Source organism: Urtica dioica, chromosome 3 (genome assembly GCF_054948205.1).
Source record: "Urtica dioica subsp. dioica isolate 48M chromosome 3, U.dioica_male_clone48M_v1_H2, whole genome shotgun sequence".
NCBI classification, from domain to species: Eukaryota; Viridiplantae; Streptophyta; class Magnoliopsida; order Rosales; family Urticaceae; genus Urtica; species Urtica dioica.
The window spans coordinates 48198152-48226088 of NC_142758.1; the positions used below are offsets into that span (position 1 = coordinate 48198152).

General features: G+C 32.7%; 3 protein-coding genes across 3 annotated transcripts; 1 reads left to right on the forward strand and 2 right to left on the reverse strand.

Annotated features, from left to right (window-relative positions):
* Window positions 1–1090: 1090 nt before the first annotated feature.
* LOC149403340 (serine/threonine-protein kinase BLUS1-like) lies at window positions 1091–6211 on the reverse strand. The gene is made up of 20 exons (XM_089609952.1): window positions 6029–6211; window positions 5242–5465; window positions 4906–5160; window positions 4647–4771; window positions 4458–4502; window positions 3965–4046; window positions 3747–3815; window positions 3497–3667; window positions 3341–3406; window positions 3074–3142; window positions 2800–2958; window positions 2635–2708; window positions 2357–2403; window positions 2195–2268; window positions 1969–2067; window positions 1822–1864; window positions 1713–1741; window positions 1457–1518; window positions 1329–1380; window positions 1091–1233 (listed from the first exon to the last, which is right to left on the reverse strand). The coding sequence occupies exons 2-20, from the start codon at window positions 5440–5442 to the stop codon at window positions 1195–1197; spliced, it is 1761 nt and encodes a 586-aa protein (XP_089466078.1). The 5' UTR covers window positions 5443–5465; window positions 6029–6211; the 3' UTR covers window positions 1091–1194.
* A 16027-nt stretch (window positions 6212–22238) lies between these two features.
* Window positions 22239–23467, forward strand: LOC149403341 (uncharacterized). Its single transcript, XM_089609271.1, has one exon. The coding sequence runs from the start codon at window positions 22467–22469 to the stop codon at window positions 23316–23318; it is 852 nt and encodes a 283-aa protein (XP_089465397.1). The 5' UTR covers window positions 22239–22466; the 3' UTR covers window positions 23319–23467.
* A 448-nt stretch (window positions 23468–23915) lies between these two features.
* AMSH2 (associated molecule with the SH3 domain of STAM 2) lies at window positions 23916–26304 on the reverse strand. The gene is made up of 8 exons (XM_089609272.1): window positions 26062–26304; window positions 25475–25662; window positions 25316–25405; window positions 25126–25188; window positions 24931–25005; window positions 24768–24830; window positions 24301–24353; window positions 23916–24226 (listed from the first exon to the last, which is right to left on the reverse strand). Exons 2-8 carry the CDS (start codon window positions 25658–25660, stop codon window positions 24052–24054), a joined length of 705 nt encoding a protein of 234 aa, XP_089465398.1. The 5' UTR covers window positions 25661–25662; window positions 26062–26304; the 3' UTR covers window positions 23916–24051.
* Window positions 26305–27937: the final 1633 nt, after the last annotated feature.

A 27937-nucleotide genomic window follows, 5' to 3' on the forward strand; every position in this document is an offset into this window, starting at 1 on the left:
GAGATATTTTGATTTTTTGTAATAAAATAGTAAATAAATATTTATTCTATTAAGGGTATTTTGGGGAGTTCAAATTATTTTTTTGTAAAAAATAAACGAAATGGGTGATTTGTAATATAAATTTTTTTAGGGGAGGTATATGTCATTTATATTAAACTAAAGGGATATGTCTGATATTTTTAGAAATAGAGGGGATAAATCTCGCATTTCGATTAAACATGAGGGATAATTTTGATATTTTCCCTTGTCTGTGTCACAATCTTTCCAAAGCAGTGGTCTTTTCTTTTTAAAATAAGAAAGTATTTGACTTCTTAGTGGTATTACTTTTACTTGTATGCCCATGTGTCTTATTGCGTGTTGGTTATTTAATTTTTTGCTGCACTAATCTGTTAATTATTCCATAGATTGAAAATGAATTGTATATATTCAACTGGACAATGAAGCTAAGGCTACATTTCACAGCACTAAACATATACTATATGTAATCTAACAGTTTTAAAAAAATAATAATATTAACATAAGTGCATTAATTTACCGGAAGTATATGTTTAGGCTACATTTCACAGCACTAAACATATACTATATGTAATCTAACAGTTTTAAAAAAAAAAAAATAATAACATAAGTGCATTAATTTACCGGAAGTTATATTCTCTAAATATAAACTTAATTGCAAGCCCAAAAGCTGAAATCGTATCACCTTATTTTGCTATTTAAGAATATATATGTTAAGTAATTGAAGAATTTTGTGAGAGCTACAACGAGAAAATGTTGGTTTACAAAGTAATATACATTATCGAACCGTTAGTATTGGCAGCAACTTTACTCCTTGGCCGAAACATAGTCTTCTATTTTTCATTATATTTTAAATAGGGTTTGTTAATTAAATTCACATGGTCTAAATTAACGCAATCGACGCATGAAAATATTTTGTAATTTCGTATTTAAGGTATGGCTAGCGCAGTTTTATTTGTTCATTCGACATTGTGTATATACGGTTATATATAAATAATGAATAATTTACAGGCGATCAATGAGAAGAAGAAATAAAGAACGAAAAAATCATGCTAAAGAAATTGGCTAATGTCTGTACAAAAGTATTGAAACCTGTACGTCATGCGGTTTTTTTTTTTAAAAAGAAAAAATAACAGAGAGAGAGAGAGAGTAATAGGCATAAAATGGATTTGGCGGCTCCTACTCTTTAATATTCAGAGCCTTTATTTTCTTCTCAAGCTGTTGACAACACAGAAAGAGAGACCAGTTTAAACTCCTCAAGCAATACACACATATATAGAGCTTTCATATATGTATGAAATAGAGATACAGACCTTGGCACTTTCCATCCTTATAATGTCCAAATCTTTCAGGAGTTGCTCATTGCTGTACAGAAAAGAGAGTGAACCAAAATGATGCCTGGACTGTTAATAGAAAAAATAAAACAGATATTCCGACTTACCATTTCGTCATAGACAGAAGACGGGATTCAAGGACCTTTTCTCTACAAAAAGTCTCAAACATCTGCAAAAATAAAAAAATAAAAAAATACAAAAATCAATTGTTACTCATCTACATATAGCTTGCTTCTTTCCGGCTCGACAGATATAAAGGTATGATCACAAGCAAAGCCTTTTCTACCAATCTTTACGTGTTTGCATTTCATTCTAACCGGCTTTATTATAACGAAAAAATTCGATATACATCATTTTTTTTACCTGACTATGCTCCTTGCCGGTTGCTGATTCTGCAAAATATGAAATATAGTATTATGTAAATATATATACGTATATTATTCTGAAATAGATAGCTCGTTGATGTACGTACCACTGGCTTCCTGTACGTATTTAAGGCATGTCACTATTTGTTCCTGCCAGCATAGTCATAATGTAATAATTAGAAAACAGTGATACATAAAAAAAACTAAAAAATTACAATTAATAAAGGAATTTATATGAAGATTTAAAACCGTGCCTTTTGCAGGGAATTTTGCTTCAGGATATACTTCAGCGATGGAAGAATCGAAGCGGTTGTGTCAGAAGAGGAACCACTATCAGAGCCATTCGGAATGTCCTAAGAACAAAATCACCAAAGGAAAACGATTTAATTGTTCAAAATTCAGAATTATTACCCTATAATACATGCATTATATGAATTAATGCATTATATGAATTGATTTATTTTTCAAGAAATTTTCTACCTTCGGACTGGACTCCAGCTTTTCAGAAGACTGTGCGTCAAACGGCAAGCTCACATCATGTGATTCATTTTCTCCTACACATTGGTCACATTTCACATACACTAATAATATGCTTAAACAACATAAGATCAGAACAAAGACTAGTATGAAAACCATGCGTACCAGATAGGGCGTTTCCGCTACCACTTCCCAGAAGTAAAAGCTCATCCCTGCAAACAATTCAACTTGCTACTATAAAACGATCGAGCTTCTTTTTCGGAGCTAAATGATTACTATCGCCTCACATATTTTCTCAAATATAAGACGAATATATTTATGATAAGAGTATGACATCACTATTCTTCTCCGGGCTTATTAAGGTTAAGAGAATCTATGGAAGCGTACAGTTAATCATACATTAAAGAGTAGTTAGACCAGAAAAGGAAAAAGGTGAAACGTACTCGAGTGTCGGAGAGAATCCGTTGGGAAACGACTTGGACGAACCATTGGGATTCTGAAAATTATTACACCCGTTCTGAAGAAGTAAAAATGCGTTAAAGATATCTTGTATGAGAGGGTTGTATACTCATTGGCTCAATAAATGAAAAGATTCCAAAATGATATACCTCCTTATCGGGTATAACAGAGTTGTCCGAATCAGAATGATTTGGTATTTCCACTAATTTCTCCTGTTCAGACGAGTTATCAGATTCATCCTCTAGTTTGCTGGGCGAACCGTGATTTTCCGCCCTAGGAACACTGTCGTCTTCATCACTATCTCCAAGCTGAAAAGTTCATAATTCTTATGAGCGCCAATCACTTCACATTCATATTCCGTATGATCAAAATATAAACTCAGAAAAGAAGAAAAAACTTAATTCTTGACATGAATCTACTTACAAGAGCAGCCTGATTTTTCAGATCGTTAGGGTCAAAATCCCAACCACTGATTCCCTTAATATACTCTTTCTGCAACATTGAAAAACAGCTTCATCATTCAAAGGAACAAAAAAAAATTACAAACTGGTGTAACTATGCAATATGCATATACGTCGCAATGATTAAAATTTAACTTTCTCACACGACAACTTTCTATAGAGATGAAGTAACAAGTCAGGAACTGAGCAGTTAAGAGATGTAAAGAGTTATGTTTCTAGAAATCAGTACCTGAGATATATTCTCTTCTTCGCCAAGCATGACCTTATTCTGGGCAAAAAGGCTAGCCTCTTTTTCCTAGACAATGCAATGAAGGCATGTCAAGGTGTGCACAAAATATACCCAGATATATTTTGAGTACTTGATGTTAAAATCACAAGCATGAACCTTCAAGATCCTGTAACGATCGCCCATGGGCGGAAGACCCTGAAGAAGGGTATGTGCCACATATTCGTTAGACTCTGCATATTTGAAGAACCGATGATTTAAAAGCCTCTTTGCTGAAGGACGCTTCCTTGGATCTTTCACTAGGCACTTGGCCACCAAGTCTTTGAAGGACTGCAAAATATCGCCACTCTTAGTTAAATTTAATAGAATTAACTATCCCCAAAGATATTCGAGTTCCGTAGATATTTACCCTTGAAAATATTTTGTCCCTCTCATAGTCTAGGCCAGGTGGCGCGTTTTGTATGGTCATCAGCAAAACCTGTCATAGAGGCAATATCATATGATCTCGATTCATATGCACACACAATTCATGATTGTATTAGGGTTAGGACACTTTTTGTAGATTTCAATAAAGCATTTCACGATGAAAACACACAAGAGTTTATGTAGAGATTGATTGAGGCTTACCTTCATCGGCGGGTAGTTGGAAAAAGGAGCGTGGCCATGAGCAAGTTCAAGAGCTGTTATACCAAATGACCATATATCTGCTCTGTTTGCATGAAACTAAATGTCATGATCCGATACAGGAAACAAATCCAGTACGTAAATATAAATATACCCTAGATCGTATTCTATGTAACAAATTATGTCATCCTAGTATTGAAGTGAAGACATGTACATTCCATTTGAAACTCTTGTATGATTTGTCATGGTGGAATTTCCTTATGCATTTAAGGAGACTAGTACACCAATTTAATTATAAAAAAGAGTCAAAGCAGTTTATTGATCACAATGGACATGAGTAATTAATAAATCAGTACCATAATTACATGCTTGACAGGCGTTATTTATATATAAACTTTAATACCCTTTTCGGAAATTAACCGCCAAAATATAATAGGTATAAAAAGTAAAATCCAAAGTAAGTTTATAAAATGAAAATCCGATATACAGAACTTACTTAAAATCATATCCATGCAATTGCTGCATCACTTCAGGAGCCATCCTGCAAGGAAAAAGAAACATACAAACAGGTTTCAACAGATTGGTGACGAAACAAAACAAAGGGCTAACGGGGCACTTTGTTAAATATATACATAGATATATATAATAAAAAAATACTGAAAATAATCAGAAGGTAGGTACGCACCAGCAGGGCGTCCCAACAAATGTGTTCCTTGCATGGCGTCTATCACCGCTATCAAACAAACTAGCTGAAACACCGAAATCTGCCAACTTCACCGAGCCTTTTGAATCGACCAACACATTCCCAGCCTGCAAATTAATACAGCAAATCATCAAGTTACGAGCAACAAATTCAAATCCTTCAGATAATCATGCGAAAAGAAATGTAAATACTGCAGATAATGAAACGAAAAAACAAATGCAACAGAGAGAGAGAGAGAGACCTTAATGTCTCTGTGAATGAGTCCCTCTGTATGCAAATATGCAATAGCATGCAGAACCGCTTTCAACATCGTTGCGATGATGGGCTGAGTAAAGCCGTTCGGATGAACATACTTCATTATGTGGAGAGCCGAACCGCTGTCCATGAAAGGCGTCACGATCCAAAGGGTCATCCCAGAAACAAAGGAGCAATGTGCCTTGAGCAGATGCGGATCGTTGAGCAAGGTCATCGTTTGCACTTCTCTGCGAATCACGTCCTGCTCAAAAACAATAGTTCGTCGATTCCATTCCATATACACAAAAGATTCTATGTAACGGCAAAAGTAATCGGTGCATACCAAATCAGTGCCACATCTTTCCAAGTCCATAACTTTGATTGCGACGATCTCGTTCAGAGGAATGCAAAGAGCTCTGTGCACGGCGGCGCTGACACCGCGGCCGACTTCTTCGTACAGCTTGTAATCCTCGGCCCTGAGTGGGAATTTCTTGGCCGGCAAGTCTTCCGTCACGGCCTCTTTACGAGACTTCTGAGTCTTCATTATAACCACACCCCTTAGTGAACCTGTGTATAATAACATCACATCAATAATGAAAAAAAAAAAAAAACACGGAATCAAGGAAATAATATTTTATATGATTTATGTGAATTTAATGGGGATTGTTAGCTTTGACTAGGTTTGACATTCCATTATTTAAGTTCTACTAGCCAAACAGTATTGAATTGTTTATTCCGATTACAAACTATTCTCTATTGCTTATTCGCCAAGGAAATGCGAATTCCGATCAAACCCTAAGCGATAAAGACCTCTTATATTGCAATTTTGATAACCCTAACACCGGAAGTTGATTTCTTTGTGATTCACGACTGTCGCAGAAATTTAGGACTCGGAATCAAGAATCAGATTCTTCAGCAGAAAATCGCGTATAAGGAATCAAGAAAAATTGGGAATCGAGATAAACAGAAAGAGCCGATTGTCTGATTGATTGATTTCGAAACACTAAATTAAATGACAACAACAACACCGGAATTCGATTCAATAGAAATCAAAATGTATTAAATAGGTTAGCAAAGAGAGAATGAAGAATTCAGTGGTCAGCCATTAATGAAGAAGCTTCGAAACTCACCAACAGTTCTCTTTCTTCTTCGTTCTCTTCGTCTCCGAGCTCGCCGTTCTCCGACTAACACTCGCTTTCTGTTATTTTTCTTTTTACCATTTTACTTCCATAGTTAATTGCCGGTATTTATTTTGGCAAAACCTAGGTTAAGTTACCCCTAAAATAAATTATGTTCGTTGATGTAAATTTAATGGATGAGATGAGAGAGTGAGTGAGCTAGAATTGGTAACGGTGGACTAATATCGTAATTTAAAACAAAATAGTTTTTTTTTTTTCCTGTTCAATTAATTAAAGAACATGAATAATTGAATAAATTAGGTCATGGGGCTTTATCTTTTCGTTTTTTTATTTTATTTTACAAACGAGTTTATCGGGTTGTTTGTGTGTTATTAGTTTGACATTTACATTAGAATAAATAATTTTTTTTTTTTTTTGTGTGTGTGTGTAAAACAATATAAATTCTAGGAGCGTGTACAGTCTAGTAAAAAAAAATTGGATCAAGTCATTTAAAAAAAAAAATTAGATCAGACTGGACTATTTAAGAAATATAATTAAATCGGATCAAACCATTTCAAATCGATCCAATCCATTTTAGACCGTTTTATATTTTTTTACAAATTTAATTAGAGAATAAAACAAAACAAAAATTATATATTAACATAAACATGCATGAATTAAGATTTTTAACCCAAAATAGTCTGTTCAAATATCTAATAATTATTAAGAAAAACATTAAAAAAAAAATGGAATCCAATTCGGTCTAACTCACGCTCTATAATTTTGAATCGAGAGAACCGTTTTAGACTAGTCCAAAAAATAGACCGAGCGAGATTGGGAAAATAAAAAACCGCTTTAAACCGGACCGGTGGTTTAAAATACTGGTGATCTTGTCCGGTAAACATTTTTTAGTTTTTTTGCACAACCCTAACAATTTTATTAAGACAAAAAAATGGTGTTTATATCATGGTTTTAAATTTCACCAGTTTTTTTGTCCAAATTATCTTTCACTAATTTTTCTTAATGAAAATCATGTTTATAGTGACGTTTTTGACATGATGAAGTTTAAAGAAAAATTGCACGAACTAAGCCGCTACAAACGTCGAAATGATTCAATCAACGTTTCAAATATGTTTTAAATATAACTACAAAATGTTATGTGTCAAGTTATTTTCCGTTAATTTTTTTTTTATATTTTAGATATTTGTATACTGTTAATTTTTATTAATGGTTATTTTTTCAAATTAATCAAACGTTGGCTATTTATCAAAATTTGAGTTTGTATATGACTAATTAACTATATATTAATTTGTTTCCGCAAAGAAATATTAACGAACTCTATTAACGTCGTTCCCTATATACGTATCAAAATAGCCACACAAAAAATGGTAAAACCAGATTATTTCATTCAAACTAATGAAAGAGGCTTGCAGTCCACGTGTGTACAATAAGTTAGCCATTCATTAAAAAAAAAAAAAAAAAAAAAAAAAAAGGCCGGCAATTGCAGATAGACAAAAGTAAATTGTGCCTCACCACACAATCTGAGTCATAATCATCCCGGAAGGACGAGCATATTGACCATATGAGTAGCCCACAAGCAGTCTAACTCGACCATATGGTCAGTTTAAGAACAAAAAATTAGATAAATAGCCAATTAAAATGTTAGAAATTGCTATATAGTCAACGTTTTGTAAATCTTAAGTAAATAATCACTATTTACTTGAGATTTACAGTTGTAAACATATGAAAGTGACTATTTATCTAAGATTTATAAAATGTCGACTATTTAGCAATGCCAAATTATAAATGTGGTTATTTACCTAATAGATCATTTTATGGAAGTGATCACGCGTCTCAACATGTTTGGTTCATTTTTTCTTTTATGAGGGTATAATAATCATAAAAATGAACCAAAACAAAACAATGATTACTTTTGAAATCTATTCCATTTCATTTCCACCTAATTCCATCTAACTAAATATACCCTAAAAAATTAGAATCGTTGCTTTATCAAGCAAGTATATTGAGGACGAGCTTGCTTAGCATATACACATATATATAGTATATACATATATAATGCAAAAGAATACATGTACATCGCCTATGTGTGCATATTAGAAATAATCGATATATGTAACGTCTACATTTTCATAATGGAATGCAATGGTATTGGTTTTACGCCCATACAGTCTAATATAATTATTGTCCCCGAAATAATAAATAAATAAATAAAAGCCCGTTAAAAATTTGTTTTTTAACAAGAAACTCCGCCAAAGATTACAGAATATGGCAAGAACATTAAATGCACCGGTGAGTCTTGATCATTCTTTTCTTCAACTTTATTCCGTACTCGTTAGGGTAGTACCGGCCGATCAAGTTCGTGTGTCTTTTAAACTTGAATCTTTTGTCCTCACAGTAGATGCACACATGATGGTCTCCAATCGCGTCCTTCAGTGGTCCGGTGAGAATGAGAAACTTTGAACTCTTTCGCTAGTAGCTGTGACGTAAATTAGCTCAAGAGTTTTGTGAGATGAAATGTGAGTATATAGATTACTAGTTTCATGATCGGAGTAACCCTTTTTTTTTACGGATTGAATTTTCATGTGTTGCGATGAAATCACACACGCAAGCGTACGTGTAACTCAAGTAATATATATATATATATATATATATATATATATATATATATATATATATATATATATAGAAGTACGAGTGTCGATCCCACGAGAATTAGAAAAGTTAACAATTTAATATAATTTATTGCGAATTGATTCTAAGAAAACGGAAGATGGTTTTGAAACAGTTAACAAAATTAAGTAAAACAAAAGAAGAAATAATCACGAGTTTTCAATAAAGAAAAAATAGGGGTCACGACTTCATCGAAATTATCTAGGTCGGAGGTTTCGGGTTTGAACAACAAAATCTACTCATATGGATGTTAATCACACTCTATCAAAAATGTCCACGAGCCTCTTATCTTATTAAAACAACTACAATATTGTTCTAGCAAATCTATGTAATTGACGGATTATTATTATTCCGGTCTCTAATCCTATTAAAACAACTACACGCAACACGACAAGAGTTCAAACGATTATATAAATTGCATAAATTTCCTATTAACCTAGATCAACTATGAAGACATGACTACGAACATGATTCTCTACTTTTTCTCAAGAAGCACGCAATCTTAGATAACAATTCTAATAGTGATCAAGCACTAAAAAACTTTAAAAACAATTCATATCAAGCACTCTAAAAGAGTGAATTCGTACGGGTAAAACGCATTCATCTCCATGTAACTTGATGTTTCTAATTTATTTTCTTAATTTTCATTTTTAAAAGGATCTGTATATTAAATTTACGTGGCTTGAACTAATGCGATCCGTCACAAAGCATGGAAATATTTTGTAATTTCCCATTTAAGGTATATGACTAGTGAAATTTTATTTGTTTATTTCGACAATGTGTATACGGTTATGTATAAAAACTAAATAATTTAGAGGCGATCAATGAGAAGAAGAAAGATTAAATGAAATAACTATGCTAAAGAAAATTGACTAATGTCTGTGCAAAGGGTTTAATACCTTTAGATATATAGATAGATAGAGAGTCATTCATGTATGTGCAGTGGCGGATCCAGACTCGGAAGGCGGGGGGGCCAAAACTGAATTTTGGCCGAAAAAAAAAAAAAAAAAAAAAATTAAGCCTGAATTTTTTTTTTTTGGGGGGGGCCCAGGCCTCTTGGGCCTTCAACGTGGGTCCGCCACTGTGTATGTGTATATAGAATGGAAAATAGAGATACGGACCTTGGCACTTTCCATCCTTATAATCTCTAAATCTTTTGTTACTCATTGCTGCATAGAAAAGAGAGTAAACCAAATGTACAAAATGTTAAAGAAAATGGACACAAAATATTATTCTCACTTATTATTTCATTTGTCATGGACACAAGACGGGATTCGTTGACCTTCTCTCTACAAAAAGTCTCAAACATCTGAGGGAAAAAAAACAAAAAAAAGGAATAATACATTTAAGTTGGTTTGAAGATTTGTTGATATTGTTTGAAAATTTGTTGACGTATATGTCAACAAATTTGAACTTGTTTGAAGGTCCAAATTTTTCAAAAACGCTTAACTTTAGCATAGAGTTAGGCACCGACGAGAGACAACGCATATATGGTCAGATGGAGAGATAAAAAGAAGGGGAGGGAAAAGGAAAATAATGAGAAAAAAAATGCAACGAAAAATTATTCACAAATTTTTCTCTCTGCAAATGTTACTAATAATGATGTCCATATATTTCTTTTAGTTGATTTTTGTGAAAATATTCTAAACTACTAATATTCTAGTCCAGATCCCTAAAATATATATACAATGTCATGCATGGCGATATTAGGGATTAGTTGACTCGTGATGAATCTCAATGCAAACTCAACTTAATTTTAGTTCTTGCATCTCAGTCTCACGTCTCATTTCTCGGGCCTTTTAACACCTTAACTCTAAACTACGAGCAATTTTTTTTTTTTTTTGCGAGAGTTAGGCAGCTTAACTATCATTTAATTAAAAAAATAGTCAAAATTAAGATAAGACGCACGCGACTTAGACAAGTGTGTTGAGTTAAATTTTTAATATCTAAATGGATAGGTTATATTAAATGAGGGTAGTATATTTGACTATTTCATAAAGTTTTTTTAACTCGCTATTCCTTATCTATTAAAAAAAATAGCAACTCCTAGGATACAATCAGCTTAAAACATATTTACAAATTCAAGTAACGGCTTATAATAAGTTTAAAATATCATTGAAACAAAAATATTACTTTAAAAATATAAGTTTACTCAAGTTTAAAATATCATTGAAACAGAAATATTACTTTAAAAATAAAAAATATTACTTTAAAAATAAAAAAAATATTACAAATTCAAAGAACGTTCTTACAAGTTTACTCAAGTTGTAAACATGTCTTAAGTTTGAGGGAAAAAGAAAGGTCTTAACTTGTTTAAGCATAGAATTTCATCTGACAAGTTTTGATTTTTTTTCTTTAATGATTAAAATGTTACAAAATCAATATTTAAAGACCAATTCCCAGTTCACTAACAAAAATAGTTTAGAGACCAATATTTGAACCACAACTAAAAAAATACCTCAACTATAATTCTGAAGCCGGAGATTTTTATATGTTACTCCACTATGTACATGTAGAAGAAAAAAATATTCATAATAAAAGAGACACACATTAAGACGATGACTTCAAATAGTTGTGAAATGATAAACTTGTGACTCTAGTAATTTGTTTTCAGATTATATGTTTGGCTGAGAATAAAAAAAGGAAGTGGATAAATCCCAATTCAACAGAAAGCGACTCATCCTAAATTCATCGCCGGCCAAGTAATAGCTAGCTAGTGAACCATTTTGAGGTTTTGAGAGCAACTAACTAATAATTAATTTTGGAGCCATCATTTTCTTGGTCCCTTTCATTAAATGAATGAGATCAAACAACCAAGTGTTAGCCAGGCCAATCAATTCCTTAAACCACAAGACTTGCCTGTATCAAATAGTTTTAGTTGAAAGAAAATATATAATTAGTTTTATGGACTTGGTTTACTTGTACCATTTAATGGTAGGCAATACAGCTATCATATTGGAAGTGGATTACATTTTTATCTAATTGAACGAATAAAAAAAGGGATTGGGAAAATTTTATGAAAAATTGTGGTCCTTTGTTCAATATTTATATCATATATCTATATAATATAATAAGTCAGAATGTAAAATTACTATTCATAGACTATTCATCCTATTCATTGTCCAATTAAATCATGACACTTCATTTTCAACCAATAAGAACACAACACATCATCTTCAAACCGGATTTTTATTACACTCACGCAAGATCTCACGCGCCCTTTCAAACTCACGTGCATGATATCAGTTATATCGAAAACGGTTTTAAAGAGTAATTAGCGGAATCACAAAGTCCCGCTCTGTCACTCCTATTCCTATTTCTTCCCTAAAACTTCGCGCGCGCTCTATCTCAGTCTCTCGTCTCGCGTTACAGTTTCCTGTTCTCCGAATCCCTAAAACTTCTCTGTGTTTCGCATTACGGTTTCCTGTTCTCGTCTCGCGATTATTGGATTTACTGGTCGGACTCCGCAGGTTCAAGATTCGCGCTCCTCTAGGTTCGTTGCCGATCTTAATTTCCCTTCAATTAAGCGTTTTGTTCTTCTAATTGTCTTTGAAAATGTATGTGGTTTTTTGGGTTTTTTGGGTTTCCTGGCTTCTCGATCGTTAAAGGCTTGAGGAATTTATGAATTCCGGTTGGAATCTTAGTGTGACGCTTGAAATACCTTGGGTACTGAAGATGAAACGGGAACAAGATTTAGGTTTCATATTTTTGGATTGCTGAAATGACTTAGACATGTAAAAATAAAGTCCCTGAGATGGCGAATATTTAAAGTCTTTGGTGTTGGTTTTATTATGGTTTATTATAATTTATGGGGAGAGTATTGCATTACAAACCTCTTGATTTTGAAGTTTTATTGTGTTAAATCCCTATATTAATTGAATGTAAATGCGTCTTTGTTTTGCTCAAATATGGGCTGCGATAAATGTTTTGATTTGGGTTGAGAATTTCTAAATTTATAATTTTTCAGATTTGATATTGATGGGTATGTCACTGGGTTTGGTCATCCAAAGTGAGTGAGAACACATGAAGCAGCTTCGGGAACATGTCCAGTGGTTCTCACTCTCGTTGATGGAGGAGCTACGTGCATTGGTAAAACGGTCATCGATGAATTAGCCTACAGGTATATACTTTGATTTTTGAATGCTGAACATTGTGAAAGTCTGCATTTTTTTTAGCTTCAATTAAATAAGGTTGTACATTTTTTTAAATAGATTTTCCCGAGTAATGGTAGTTCCTATTTCTCGTAGAAATTATATCTTGTAAATTCTGAATTTTCCATTTTCTCAGATGTCTACTTTCAGATGCGGCCTTAAAATATGGCAATTTAACTTGTATCGTTTTACTTCTTTTGGCTATTTTTTCCCATTATTGCTGAATTGAAGTTTGGGTTTAACAAACGTTACCAGGTAGAAAATTTCAGTTGGATTATCTTCAACAAGTCTTACCAGATATGTCATATTCATATGCTATCTTAGATAGGCTATTGAATCTATAAGACATCAATGTTTTGACCATTTTTTTTTTCTATGCATTAATAGTTTTTTTTTAATTTTTTTTTATTTGTCTCCCATATCTTTATCAGAATAATTTCCCTAATGATGAAATGCCGGAAAAATATCATCACGTACCAAAAATTCGGATAAAAAAGATTTGTAGATCCGTCGTTGTGTTGAAAAAACGAAGGCCATGTGCGGAGCCTTATTCCTCATTGTTATTATTTATTGAATAACTAACTGCGATATAACGTGATTCCTCAAACTAGGCGTTGTTTTTTTGTTAGAAGTCTATATAATAGCTCTATCTCTGAATTGCGTTTTCACGTTCTGTTTGATTTCATTACAGATGCGCTTTGGTCTCTCCAACCAACTTTCATTTAGATCCAGATTTGATTTCATCAGATTACGTGCGAGGTTAGAACTTTTTGGTCAATGATTGAATTTTGGTTCACCAGTGATTGATTTTTATGAATTTCTTTTGGCCCTTGGTTGATTCTTTTTCTGGGTTACAATTCACTCATTTCAGTAATATTTTTTCTCTTACGATGATTATTTCTATAACGGGAATTATGTGCTTTAGTTTTGTAATGTTTGACATAGTTTCTTGGATAATTGTAGATTTGCACAAATCAGTATGTGTGAATGTTTGGTGACGTTGTTTTTCTCTGATTTGTGTGCATTTCATTGGATCGGATGATTGGATAATGTTTTTATTTTATTTTATTATTACTATAACTATTCTTCTTTTTCTTTTTTGCAAATACATGCTGTAAGAGACTTAGTCGAGTAGTGCATTGGTCTTTTTATATTCAAAGATGTCGTAGAAGAAATTAAACAGCAGAAGGGGATCTATATTTTGTAAATTTGGGAACAATTTCTGAAAGTATGATCAATAACATAGAGTACCATTTAGATAAATAACATATATGAATCTCCACACCTTATTTAGATCGTTGATCATCAAGGAAGGTTTTCATTGTTGGACATGGATTTGAGACAATCTTTGTTATTAAGATTGATGAAATTGGGGTTAGCCATGAGTCTGAGTGATCCATCAACTCTGAATTTTTGAATCGTGTGGCTGAGAAATTAGTCATTTGTACTTTATAGATTATTGGAGTATTTAAGATTTGTGGATTGTCTTGAACCTTAAGATGCCTTGAACCATCTAGAGATGATTTACTTTTTTTTTTTGAAAAATTCCTCTTGCTAATTGCAGATTTACCCACACCGACTTTGGACTGTTTTCTCTTGATTAACTGCTTTTTTATTCTTCTTGGTTTTTTGATTTGGCATCTCTCCCCGCGTTTTTTTTCCTACCCGTGCTCTCAACGGACTCAATCTATGACCCGATTCTTAACTCTGCTGCAACTCGTCGATCATTATACCGTTCTCGCCCTAACTCCGGCGACGAGACTGAACTCACACGGACAAGAAGGTCACGGTATGCTTTCTTTGTGAACAAACAGATTCGCGAGAATGGGTATGCTTTCCCATCATTGTTGCAAAACAAAGCTTTTTTTTATCATACAATCTGGCTCATCTTCAATCATCCCCGATTCGATCTCTCTTCAGACAAATTTTAGGCCGTAATTTGTAGCCAAGGAGTTCACTCTATATATTCCCAGCCATTCAGAGCAGCAATATCACTGTATCATCTGGAGCAAGAACGATCTTGGAATGCTATTCATAGGTGGGGAAAAGCAATCAAATTTCTCAACAATTTAATGATTTGATCTTAATGTAAAATATATTTTTCCAATCTTTAATTATGTTAATCACTCTTTATCTTTAATGATGACCAGGTGGTTGTTGGACCCGCTTCTCTCTCTGTTTTATCAATCCACATATGCCATCCTTTGTTGAAGCAACGGTGTGAGAAAGATAAATGGCAAGATTGGCATAAGATTGCCCACATCCTTGAAATCAAGTTCCAGTAAAGCAACATCTGAATCTTATTAAAGGTAAATTATTCATTTATTATTTTTCAATTTGTCTGATAAGTTATATACATGCTATGACTCTCCCTTACCATTTAAATTTTATTAGACTCTAATGCTGGTTTCTTTGTTCGTAAAGGGACAAAGGAAGCCTGTGCCTTTGCATAGTGTTATGGTTCTTGAGGTCAACCAGGTACTTGGAGAAAGTTTCAGCACGTGGTGTAGATGATTCTCATGATTAACGATAAGGTTTGTGGAATCGATTTTGAATTGTTAGTATTAAATTTTACGTGCTTGGTCTGGGAATCGAAGGACGGGAATGATAAAATGCTAGGTTTGAGAACTTAAGAACTGGATTTATTATTACGACTACTCTGATTTTTATTTACTTATGTCAATTTTTTTTTTTAAGTATGTCACTGACTATATATTTCCTTGAAATATTTGTACTGATTATGAGAGTCTCTAAAAAAATTTACTCCCTAAGTATTATGTATTGTTGAAATATTTCATAACTTAGTATTCATTTATAACTTCATGCTTTGAAGAAAAACTTGATAAATTAAATCATACATATATTAATTATTTACTGATTACAACTACAAACACCACGTGCATTACAACTACAAACACCACGTGCGAAGCACGTGTTTCAGACTAATATATGTGTGTGTGTGGGGGGGGGGGGATCTAACTAAACACATAAGAGTAAACACTTTGATTATTTTCAATAGGTCATGATGAAACATGTTACTCCTTTTAAAGAGATTTGTAACTAACTAGACCACTTTAAACATGTGATTTTGGATCTAGCCTATGTTTGACAATTTTTAGGGATATAGTCAAATGACTTATGTGGCAATAATTAAGGTCTGATTTGTTCTTATTTATTAATAAATTCGTCACTTTCTTTCTCCTATATTTTTTCAAATATTTTTTTTTTTGCATCAAAACTTCAAAAATTCGTATCTTTCTCATACGAACTCGAAATTGAGTGATTTCAAATCCTACAAATTCGTGGCATCGAGATCTTCAAAAATAGACCCAATGTGTTTGATGAAAAATTATGTTTAATGCATCATATTTACATTTCCATTTTTTTTTTGATAATTTCAAAAAATTTCCGTTATTTCCATATTTAAGGTAGATTTTTCTACATCTATGGTATTAAACATTATTTTTCATCAAACACAATGGATCTATTTTTGAAGATCTCGGCGTCACGAATCCGTAGGATTTGGAATCACTCAATTTCGAGTTCATATAAGATAAATATGGTTTTTTGAAGTTTTTATGTAAAAAAAGTGTAGGAAAAAAATAGGAGAGAGAAACTGACGAATTTATTAATAAATAAGGGTAAATAAGACCTTAATTATTGCCACATAATCATGTTAGCTATTTTCCTAAAAATTGTGAAACATAGACTAAAAACAAATTTCAAAGTTTCATTTTGGTTATTTCGCTACAATGCCTTTTATCTTTCAAATTTGCTCAAATTGATAAACATGCGGAGAAAATGAAGAATATTTCAGAATCAATTTCTTTATTATCTTTACAAGTAAATAATAACCAATATATTTTTTATAATAAATAGAAGCTTCTCTTAATTATTCGTTATCCGAAACGTTTGACTTTCAACTGTGATGTCTTCGACCAAAACTTTGACCAAAAAGTTTATTTTAGCAGGTAGGTGCAGAATATTGTTATTTTTTATAGTTGTGTTTGCCAAAAAAAGAAAAAAAAAAAAACGATACGAAGACCGTTGATTTTGACCAAAAATGTGGGCTTTGTCAACGAGTCTTGGCTTTAATTTAAGCGAATGTGCAGACATAGGTGAAATAAAATGGATTCTTTGATTTTATGACTTTGAATTTTAGCCCAAGTTAAGATAAATCTTTAAATGGTTGTTTGAGATCATTATGAAAAAATAATATTACTCGTACATTTTATGAAATGGATTCATGCCAAGTAGGCATAAACAGGGATAAATATGACTTTTTGACCAAAATACTTTTAATGACTCTAGGAAAAAATAAATAAATAAACGTTTGGTCGTGTTCTATCACAGCCAAACGCTGTATTTTTCTTTAGTTAATGTGCATTTTGATTGAATGTCATATTTTTTCAAAATTTTGACGAAATGGTGTAAAAAAAAATGCAATATCATAGATCATGAGTCACACTTTTATTTTTATTTTTTTCTTGTTTAATGGTTTGAAATTCAACGTTGACATGGAGTTGTTTTGTTTTTATATAAATTTTACATGTCAAATGATGTTTCATATGAACTAATTCACTTCTGAAGTTATTTAAACACAAAATTTAGCAGATTATTTGGAATTTTCAATGTATGCGTATCTAATTAGTCACATATAAACTTAAATTTTGATAAATTATCAACGTTTATGTTAATTTTACAAAAGTAGCTATTAATAATCAACGGTATACAAATATCTAAAAAATCATTGAAATTAACATAGATTAATTTTGTCATGTCAGAGAGCGTATTTAGAATGTTGGCTAAATAATAATTATTAATATTTCATATCACCTAAGTCGATTATAACTTTCTGTTTTATTTCATTATGAATGTAAGTATTGGTATTTAAGTATAACTATTATCATTATCAGCAGAGACTCAAATTCTTTTTTTTTTCGGTTATTGACGGCATAAATACCACAGTTATTCAAATTTACACACTTATATACCACATTTTTTCGGCGACAAAAATACCAAATATCATTACTTAGCACCATCGTTAACTTAAACACGTTAATTGTCCAAGTGGCACCATTCATTTAAAACAATATAGAATATGCGTGTCCACATGGACAATTAACGTGTTTAAGTTAACGATGGTACTAAGTAATGATGTTTGGTATTTTTGTCGCCGAGAAAAAGTGATATATAAATATATAAATTCGAAAAATTGTGATATTTATGTCGTTAATAACTTTTTTTTCAAAATTCATAAATTAGTATAAGAGCAACCATAGATTTCCCTATCCTAGGTTGAACTAAATTGAAACGGCACATTTATTCATATTAAAACAATACGTTGTGACTCTTCTTATTCTTTGTCACAAAATTTATTTTTTAAACAATTTTATCACAATATTAAAGAAAGCCTTTTATTTAAATGTTGTATGTAAATTCACTCAAGATATGCATCACATTGGGATTGTAATTAATATATGGATATCCTTAACTCTCAAAGTTCACATTATCTAGTTAATATAGCATCATTAATATGACATAGAATATAGGCGAAAAAAATCATAAATATTTATTATAATGGGAGTAATATATAATGGAATTGGGATTGTAATTAATCAGACATCTTGAAAAAGTAGATGTACTGTTTTCATAATGTTTTTTAAGGATATTTTAGCAAGCTAAGCAACGCCTATTAATTTATCAGATTAATAAGATAAATTAAACTGTAAATAAAGAAACAAAAAATTGATAACCCAATTCGGCCTATCGTGTCTACGTCTGGAGGGATGATATTTCCGCTGGAGATACTTCACTAACTGATAGAATAAGTATAGTGACGGATAGCCTTGAATGATCACCTTTCAGGTTTCCTCAACTTCAAAATTACCCAAGTGAAATCTATCCCAGGCTCCCCCTGTGTTTGAACTCTCTTAACTTTTCACTCAACTCGGTCATCAAGTGATTGAACAACGTTTATAACAATGTGTGTTTTACAATACCAATACAATAAAACCCAACTCTTTATATTGCTCTAACAATGACAATCAAGAACAACAGAGTAACATCACACAAACGACAAGATATTTCGGCTGTAGCAACTCCGATAAAACCTTAAGTATGTAACCATACCCAAGAGGGTTAACAATCCTTTTATAAGACACATTCTCAACTGAGAGTCATTTGCTAGAGCTTCTCAATGAAATCGTTAAAGCCTCATTGGTTGATCAGAAAAAACACGGAAGCAAATCATACAAAAGCACTTTGCATAAATTTCACGCCAGAAATGCTAACGTGAAATTAGACAACACATGTCACATCACAAATTTTCAACATCATAGAGCACAACTTTGGCCAATAACAAAAATTCTTCGGCACTTGTTAACTCTAGCTGGTTCTTTGGGTATTATTGCTTTTGAGTCCTTCCTATCCTAGTTGGGGTCGCTCATTAACTATCATTCCGGCTTCATTCAAGGTATAGCTCTATATTGCTTTAATTCAATGCAAGAGATCTATCATTTCTTTATGCTTATAACTCTCAATATCGATAGCATTCAATAATTTTTTTTTCTCATTGTATTACTCTCTTCAATAGGTATTTGTCCATCTAACTCTCACGGCAACACATTAATACTTGTTGATATTAAAGAACTAATACCAGTTTCCCACCTCTTCTCGAGAAACAAGTGGACTCTCTCTTTGCAAAATTGTGCTCAACTTCATATGTGGAAATTACGCCAAGATCTCTTATTTAGTTGGAGGAAGAATCCGCACGAACCATATTTTTTTAGGAACATATCGAGAGAGAATTGAGTTTGGTTAGACAATGTGTGGTTGGAAAACAAGGATCGGTTTTTTAGAGAACTAATACCATAACAAAGACCTATAAAGACATACGGCATGAATTCACCATTTCTGCATTTATCTCACTCCTTCATTTCGATACCTACGGTACTAGCATTAAATACCATAACTAAATATAGAACTAATACCTTTAACTCATTATAGAACCAACCTTGACAAACTGGCATTCAAGAATAAAGGTCAACCAATCTATAATAACAACACCCTTAAATCTGCAAAACTGATAATCGTATTTAGGGATGGTAAATTTACCCATCAATTGTAACTCGACCCGTTATCAAAATTAAATGGCCTAAGTAAAACCTAGTCTTAGTAGATAAACGGGTAGAAGTCGTTAAGATTTTAGCGGACCCGAGTAACGAAATAAGTGGACCCATATAGGTATACTCGGTACTCGACCGATTAACATAAAAAAAAAACTTTTAACTAAGAATTTGTCTCGGATCTATTAAATTTTTTAAGCATTAATTACCACATAACTATCATTTTAATGTTGATAGTTTTATTTTATTATTATTTAAAATATTAATTAAACGGGTAAATAGGTGACAGAAGAGCATTTTCTTATTAGTTTCTTGGCAGATATATGTGTTGTTCTGCTAGCTTCAAAAATTGAGTAACCACCTACTGATAATGAGTTTTTTTAATCATATTTGGGTGATTGATTAAATAAATGGTTCCATAGTTATATCGTCATATACAAATTTTAAATTTGCATAATAGTCAATATTTAATTAATTATAATTAATAATTAATTATAAAATTGATTATATTAATTATAATTAAATTTATTAACTTTGTCCAAATAATTCTGTCTATTGATTGAGTTGTTTGGATAAAATTATTAATTTAGTTAAATCGGTGACTAATTAATTATAACTAATTAATAGTTGGTTATTTAATAAATAATAAATTTGATGTTGTTTAGTTGTTTATAAATTTCTTAAATAAAACCGGCTATACTCATATTCGCCGATAGCTGAGATACACGAAAGACCTACTTGCATTAGTGTTATTTAGGAATTAGGACGCTATTTTTCTCTAGCCAAACTAATAAATATACGTAAACAAGTTAAAGGACTTATAATAATTTTTTAATTTTTATTTATTTTATGACTGTGAAGATGAGTGCAATGCCACATCAGCAGGGACACATCAGCATCGACATCAAGTTAGTTATAACTACCCGAGATAGCTTGTGCGACACGTCACCTCTGTATCATTCTTTATAACCTCTTGTAATCGTTTGCGTTAGTCAAGTCTTTCTTTCAGAGTTGTATTCATGAGTTTCTGAGTGAAGAGAGAGAGAAAAAACCAAGAATCGCAAGCAAGGGCTTGGCGATCTAGAGTGTTTGTCTCGACGGCGATCGAGTGATCTTCTTGTAACCTCCGATTGAATATAGTGGAAGCAAATAGGGAAATCTCATCCCTGATTAGTTGTGTTCTTTTCGATTGTTGTTCATTATGTGATTGCTTACATCGCAAGTTATTTCTGTGCATTTCCAATTGTTATTTGTTCTTGGTTTTAGGGGTTTTTTCAACAATGACAATGAAGTATTCATACGTCACAATCTATTTGATTACCAACATTTAAGAACACAATCCTCTTTTATTCGTTTATCTATTATTAATGGCTTTTAAATGTACTAAAAGTCAAACTGACTTGATCTTCACACATTTTGGATCATCCATGAGGTATGGTCCTCCATTCCCAAATATTTCCTTGTCCAATAAGTTATTATATTTTTATTATTTATTTCATAAAGGTCAAACCGCCAACAATATTCTATCGTTCTATCACTCGGTACAAAAATAACAAATTAATAAAGAAAAAAATACACGAAGCTATTGTCCTCTCTTATATTATTATTGAAAAAGGCTCCCGTGAACAAATTCAAGAAACATTAATCCTAAATTAATACAAAAGACTTATTCATTAAAAAGTAAATTTATGCATACGATGACTATAGTCTATATATAAAAAGAAATTTAATTGAGTGATATTTTGGATCAAATATTAAACACAAAAATAATGCATTGAGCGACTGTTTATTTTCTTATTGTACCTTTTTCCAACAAAATAATGTCGTAATATTTACTCTTGCAACATAAGATATCATTTAATAATGTATGATAAGTATCCTATATGATCAACCATATATTCGATGTATAATATTAAATCATAAAAATGATATGAAGAACGGAAAACAATATTCTCACTTATATGGAGACTGTTCTAAATTTATAAAACTAGCATTGTAATAATAATAAAAATCACCCACGTGGCGGGCATAAAAAATACCGCGTGACATGTAAACACACGTGTGTTCCGTGAGAGACAAGTATTAAAGAAAAGTAAACCAAACCAATTATCAATTTGTGAAAAATATAAATTTAGACAACATGGACGATATTTCGACCAAACTTACTCAGACTTGCTTTACCAACAAATAGCCTTTTTTGGCCTTTTACGCGCCTTTCTTGTGAACCTTCTCTAATTTTATTCTCTCTCTCTCTCTGTCTCATCTCTTATTTAAACCTCGCTCACAGACGCTTTGTTTTCCTTAAGATTAAATTTTGAAACCCAAAAATAAGCAAAAACTCGTTTTCACTTCTCTCTCTCGAAATACCAAACAACCACTTTGCATTTAACGCATTATTTGAGATTATTTGTGCGTATTTATCTTTACACATCAACGATTTGTAGCAGTATCGATTCGGAGAAGGCAAAAAGAGGGGAAAAAATGCAGGGGAGTTCGGTTTTAACAGTTTCTCCAGGTTTGAATCTCCATGCTTTTCCGAAGAATTTTTCGGAGATTTCAAACGAAATGAGCGAAGAGTTTGAAGCGAAGCTTCGTCTCGGCGGTTCGGAGAGCGAGTCGGCTGAGGAACAGAAGGATCTGGAAGCGGAAGAGGAAGAAGAGGAAGAGGAATTCTCTTTCGCGCTCACGAATCCCGACGGATCTCCGATTTCGGCGGAGGAGGCTTTTCAGGACGGTCTGATCCGTCCGATCTTCCCGATCTTCGACAGGTCTCTCCTCTTCTCCGGCGGCGACGAGTCGGTTTCCGATCCGGCGTCCCTGAGACCGCCGCTGAAGAAGCTCTTCGTCGAGGAGAGCCGCGATTCGTCGTCGGACGCGGAGGATTCGTCGCCGGCTGAGCCGGGGACGTACTGCGAGTGGAACGGCAAGGCGGCGATGGAAGCCTCGCCGGAGATGAGCAAGAAGAGCAACTCCACCGGATTCTGTAGGCTGTGGAGGTTCCGAGACCTCGTCGTTCGGAGCAGCAGCGACGGAAAGGACGCGTTCGTGTTCCTGAACCCTAATTCCGCCAAATCGGCGACCGAAGAGGCGTCGGAGAAGACGGAGAAGGAAAGGAAATCGGTCTCCGGCACGGCGGCGCCGGCGACGGTGACGATCATGAAGAAGAAGAAGAAAGCAGCCGAAACGGCGTCGTCGGTGCACGAGAGGCACTACGTGAGGAACAGAGCGAAGAAGGAAGTTGATAAACGACAGTCGTATTTGCCGTACAGACCGAATCTCGTTGGCTTCTTCACCAGCGTCAACGGCTTGAGCAGAAATGTTCATCCATTTTAAATTTTTGTTTGTTTGTTTTTTTTTTATTATTTATCTCAAAACCACTCTAGTATAGGCGGTTTTTGTGGATTAAATTAATTCGTGTAAATGGTCGTGAGAATTACTAATCCAGTTCTTTATTAGTATTTTGGAGAGTGATCTTAATCACAGGTTCATTAGTGTACTAGATAGAAACTCGAAAGGATGTTTCTTTTATTTTTTCAATCTATGTAAAAAAAAAAAAAAAAAAAATAGTCAGAGAAGCCTTACTTTAATTTGAAAAGGCTCTTTAGACACGTTTGTGATTCTTAAACCAATTTGTAGCTATTTCCAAGCATCTTCGTTTTTTTTCTTTTTTGGTTCACACGCATTCCATTCAATATTGGAGGTTTTACTTTTCTATATTAAATGAAAAAAAAATTGTTGTGATTTGGGAGCACAATATGAACGTGCATAATGTAAATGCTCTGTTTTTTTGTTCCCCATATGGGACCCTAAAACTTTCTCCTTTTTCTTTTTTACCACAAGTAATAAAAGAGTTGTTGGGTAAATTTATCGACATAGTAGCAGATCGTACACAAAAAGCTCAGAGAAGAATCAGAATCCACAACCAACCTCAATCATAAACAAAAGTGACATTGCTAGCTAGTTGTTCGTGACTATTATGTATTTATTAATGGACTATAAGTAATAACAACAGAGAAACAAAAAAATTAAAGTAACATTAACATTTTGTCACAAAGTTGGTTTAACATTAACGTAAATCAAAGATTTCGAACCGGAGATTCGAGTTCTTGAACACGTTGTCGCAATCCCCGTAAATTGGGCTATGATCGGGTGTTTCTTCGTGCTGATGAAACCCGTCTTCTTTGCATTCTTTGAGGAGTTCCATTCCAAAGGGATCGGATAGTCGAAAAATGCCATAGCTTCTAATAAAATGTCAAACAACTAAGTACCCAAAAAATAATGTAAATTGAAACCGAAAATCGGAATAATATTTCACCTCGAGGTATCGGTTGGAGCCATGACGATGGCAAATGCTTCGGGTACCATTACCTTAATAAAATAAAAAAAAACGAAAAAAATGTAAAAAAAAAAGTGCTTATTTGATCAATGTGAACATTTATTGTTGAATAAATGGGAGAGAAAGGTAGTCACTCACTAAAAAAGGGAATTCAAAAGTTCAAAAAAGTTAACCTAAAAAGTACCGAACATTTTACCTTTAATGCAAGCAAACTTTTAAATTTCTGAACAATTTAATTTCGATCCATGGCAGGCTTTTACCTTATTCAAATTTCCTAAAAAATTTAATGTTTCTTTGCATTAATATTTCGGGCTTTCGGCTATATTCCTAGGCAACCTACTTGAGAGGGTGGACCATCATCTCATTTAAATAATTTATCTGAATTTTGTCACTATATGATTAGTTTGGAATTTAAAAAAAAAATGTTCATGAATCAATTCAAATACCTGATACGAATATTGAGTATGCAAATCCACCGATGACATGAAACAGCTCTGCGAAGGATGCGTCTGAAAATAAAATAAAAATGCAACTAAAGCAAACTAGCCCCGAAAAAAAAAAATTATATGTTATAGTTCGATTCGGACGGAAAAAAAATAATTTATTTACATGAATCCATCCGAGCGTCAAAAGGGAATGTTCATTCTGTATATTGAAAAATTCTTCCTCGTGAGAAGCCTGACACTGCCATGTAATTCGCGACGAACACAAATATAATTTACTTCCCGTTCGGTAACTTGTGTCCGAAGAAACTTAAAAAAAATTAAAAAATCTAATCAGAAATTAATTAGATGACATGCTTACAGAGCTGGAAGTTGATTCCTGTTTCGGTATAATCAGAGTGGTTACATAGAATATATTCTTTTCCTACAGAAAAAACACAGGTGAGTACAATATATTAAGTTAAAATAGTGTTACAGCAACATTAAGAAATAAAAAAAATAAGGCTACACATTTTTAAATTTATCACAGAAAATGCTTTTGAAATTCTCACCAATGAAGCACCAAGAATCCCACAAGTCTCCAAATCATTGTCTGTGTTTTCCTTGGCGAGTTCTAGGAAATCCTCCATTAATCGACCCGACTGATTGAACACGAACAAATGTGACATTTTTTAAGCAAAATTTGTTGGTTTATCAATTTATTTTCTTACAATGTGCACGTCACGGAGTGATTTAGACGCCGATGCCTCGTTCGATTGTGCGATCTCGAGCCGAGAAATGTGGGCCGTCCGATCGGGGACGGCCTCCACGAATGATATGATCGGAGAAGGAAAGGAATGCTTAACGGGCCGGGCTTTTATAAACCGACCTGATTCGTTTGTTGATGAGGGATTCATAGCTTCATAGGCATGGAATTAAATTAATTTGGATATTATAGATTTTGATTCATGATTCATGATTATTATTATTGTTATTATTATTATTATTATTATTTTATTTTTTTTTACTTTAGAATTGAAGATTGGCATAGGTGTTGTACCAGACAACAAATTTCATGGTATTATTAAATACATTTAATTGCTGAATAATAGCTAAAGCCTTTGAATTTCATGATGGGTTTTTACGAACGATCTGCACAAAATTAATGGACTTGAGCAGACTTAATCGTATATAATTGAACTTTAAATCAAAGGCGAAAAAAGTATAAACAGATGGTACAAGAGATTGTTTAAAAGTTCTAATATAAGTAATAAAAGAATCATTATTTTGTTATGGAACAGAGAAAGGAAGAAAGAACCTGGATTGGGAATTAATTTGAGCTGATTGATTTCTATCAATCTCAAATATAATTCTCTGCTCTGCAACAAAAAAAAAAAGTCGTGTGTTTTTTTCCTCTTTCTCTTTCGTCTGATTAAAGTCGTCTTTCTATTCTTTAGCTTATCGTACTTCTGAATTGTCGTTCAAATGTTACAGTACCGACTTTCAGAGTCTGGCCTCCATTTTCGATCGGTTTGGCTAGGTGGGTCCCACTTTACATTTTTCTATTGATTTGTGTTTGTCATTAACTTCCTTCTGAAGTAGGCTAGTTTGTGTAATTTACCTATTATTTAAGGACTGGTATGCAATACTATATCAGTTTGAGTTTTATTGAATTGTTAATTCGTTTTCTTTGATTTAATTGAAGAACTTAAATCAGCCAAAAAAAAAGGAACTCATCGCTTTTCGAGTGTTTATTTGTGTCTTTGTTTTTCATGAACGGGAATCCTTTTTGGCACGGTTCACGACCTCTGACGATCCACTCAGAGGTTGACACGTGACATTAAACATCCACGTGTCAACCTCTGAGTGGATCGTCAGAGGTCGTGAACCGTGCCAAATAGCGTTGCTCTTTTCATGAAATACCTTTTTCAGTGTTTTCACGCTTATTTGAAGATACGTTGATACAAATAATAACTACTAAAAAAAAAGATGGGTGATTACGGAAGAAACAACAATGAAACAAACTTACATAATCTTTTTTCGCAAATTATGCGGTGCTTATCAAGGGGCTTAGTTACAACTGTCCTCGTTATTGTGTTATTGGTGATTAAGTTAAATTTTTGTGATTATCACATAATTAAATTGAATTTTAGAGAGGTTTGTCCTTATCTTTTTATATATATTTTTTTAAAAGGGGCAAATAGAACCCTTAATAAGGTAATCACTACCGGTATTAGTTTTCCAATTATTATCAGAACGAGAAAAAAAAAAAAGCGACAATCTTAAAAAATAATTTTAGAACATAACTTGAATTCAGTGTGTTTTCTTTTAGCTTCTTTTTTGTTTTGTAATTTTTTGTTCAGCTTTTTTTTATAATTTTTTTTATCGAAATGTAATTTTGAGAAAAAAATATAGTTGTTACATTATTTACACAAATTGACATTTTTTTTTCTTTGAGTGGAGAAAACATTAACAGTTAAACTCTCAAAATATATCATCAACTTACGATAAAATACCAGAAAATAGGTAGCTGCGATTTATTAGTATTTTTTATAAAATTTTGCCGTCAATAATAAAAATAGAAAAAAAAAAAAAAAAAACACACACACACACTTGACCATACGGAAAATAGCCCTAATGAATAAACCCAATTTTAGAATAAGCCCATAGGAATTCTGAGGTTCAATCTTGGGATAAGGAATTACCTCACCTTTAAAATGTTTTCTTATAATAGATTACTTCTCATTATTATTCTGATAATACGTTATTCTCTGTGTCCCTCCTGGTCTAAATCATCGAGTTCTTTTCCAGGCTTATGAAATAATTATTATATATACTTTTAAGGGCACTTTTGCTCAAAATATTTAGCAAATTAACAATTTTAGCAATGATTTCAAACGTTAGTTATTTAGGGAGTTATGTACCTATTTTGAGATAGTTACGTAATTTTTCCAATGACATATAAACAAATAGGATTTTTGACAGCCTTACCCCATTTCTTTTAGTGGTAGGGCTACATTTGTGGCCAAGGAAATGCTCATTTTAGAGCTAAATTATACAAATGTAAGACATTGTTATGAGATAAACATAAAAAGAAATATAGAAGTAAAGAATATGGACTTTGAAAAATAAAATTGAGGTGTCTACGACAACCCATAAATGTTATACTGGGAAATCAAACATGTCGTTTAAAG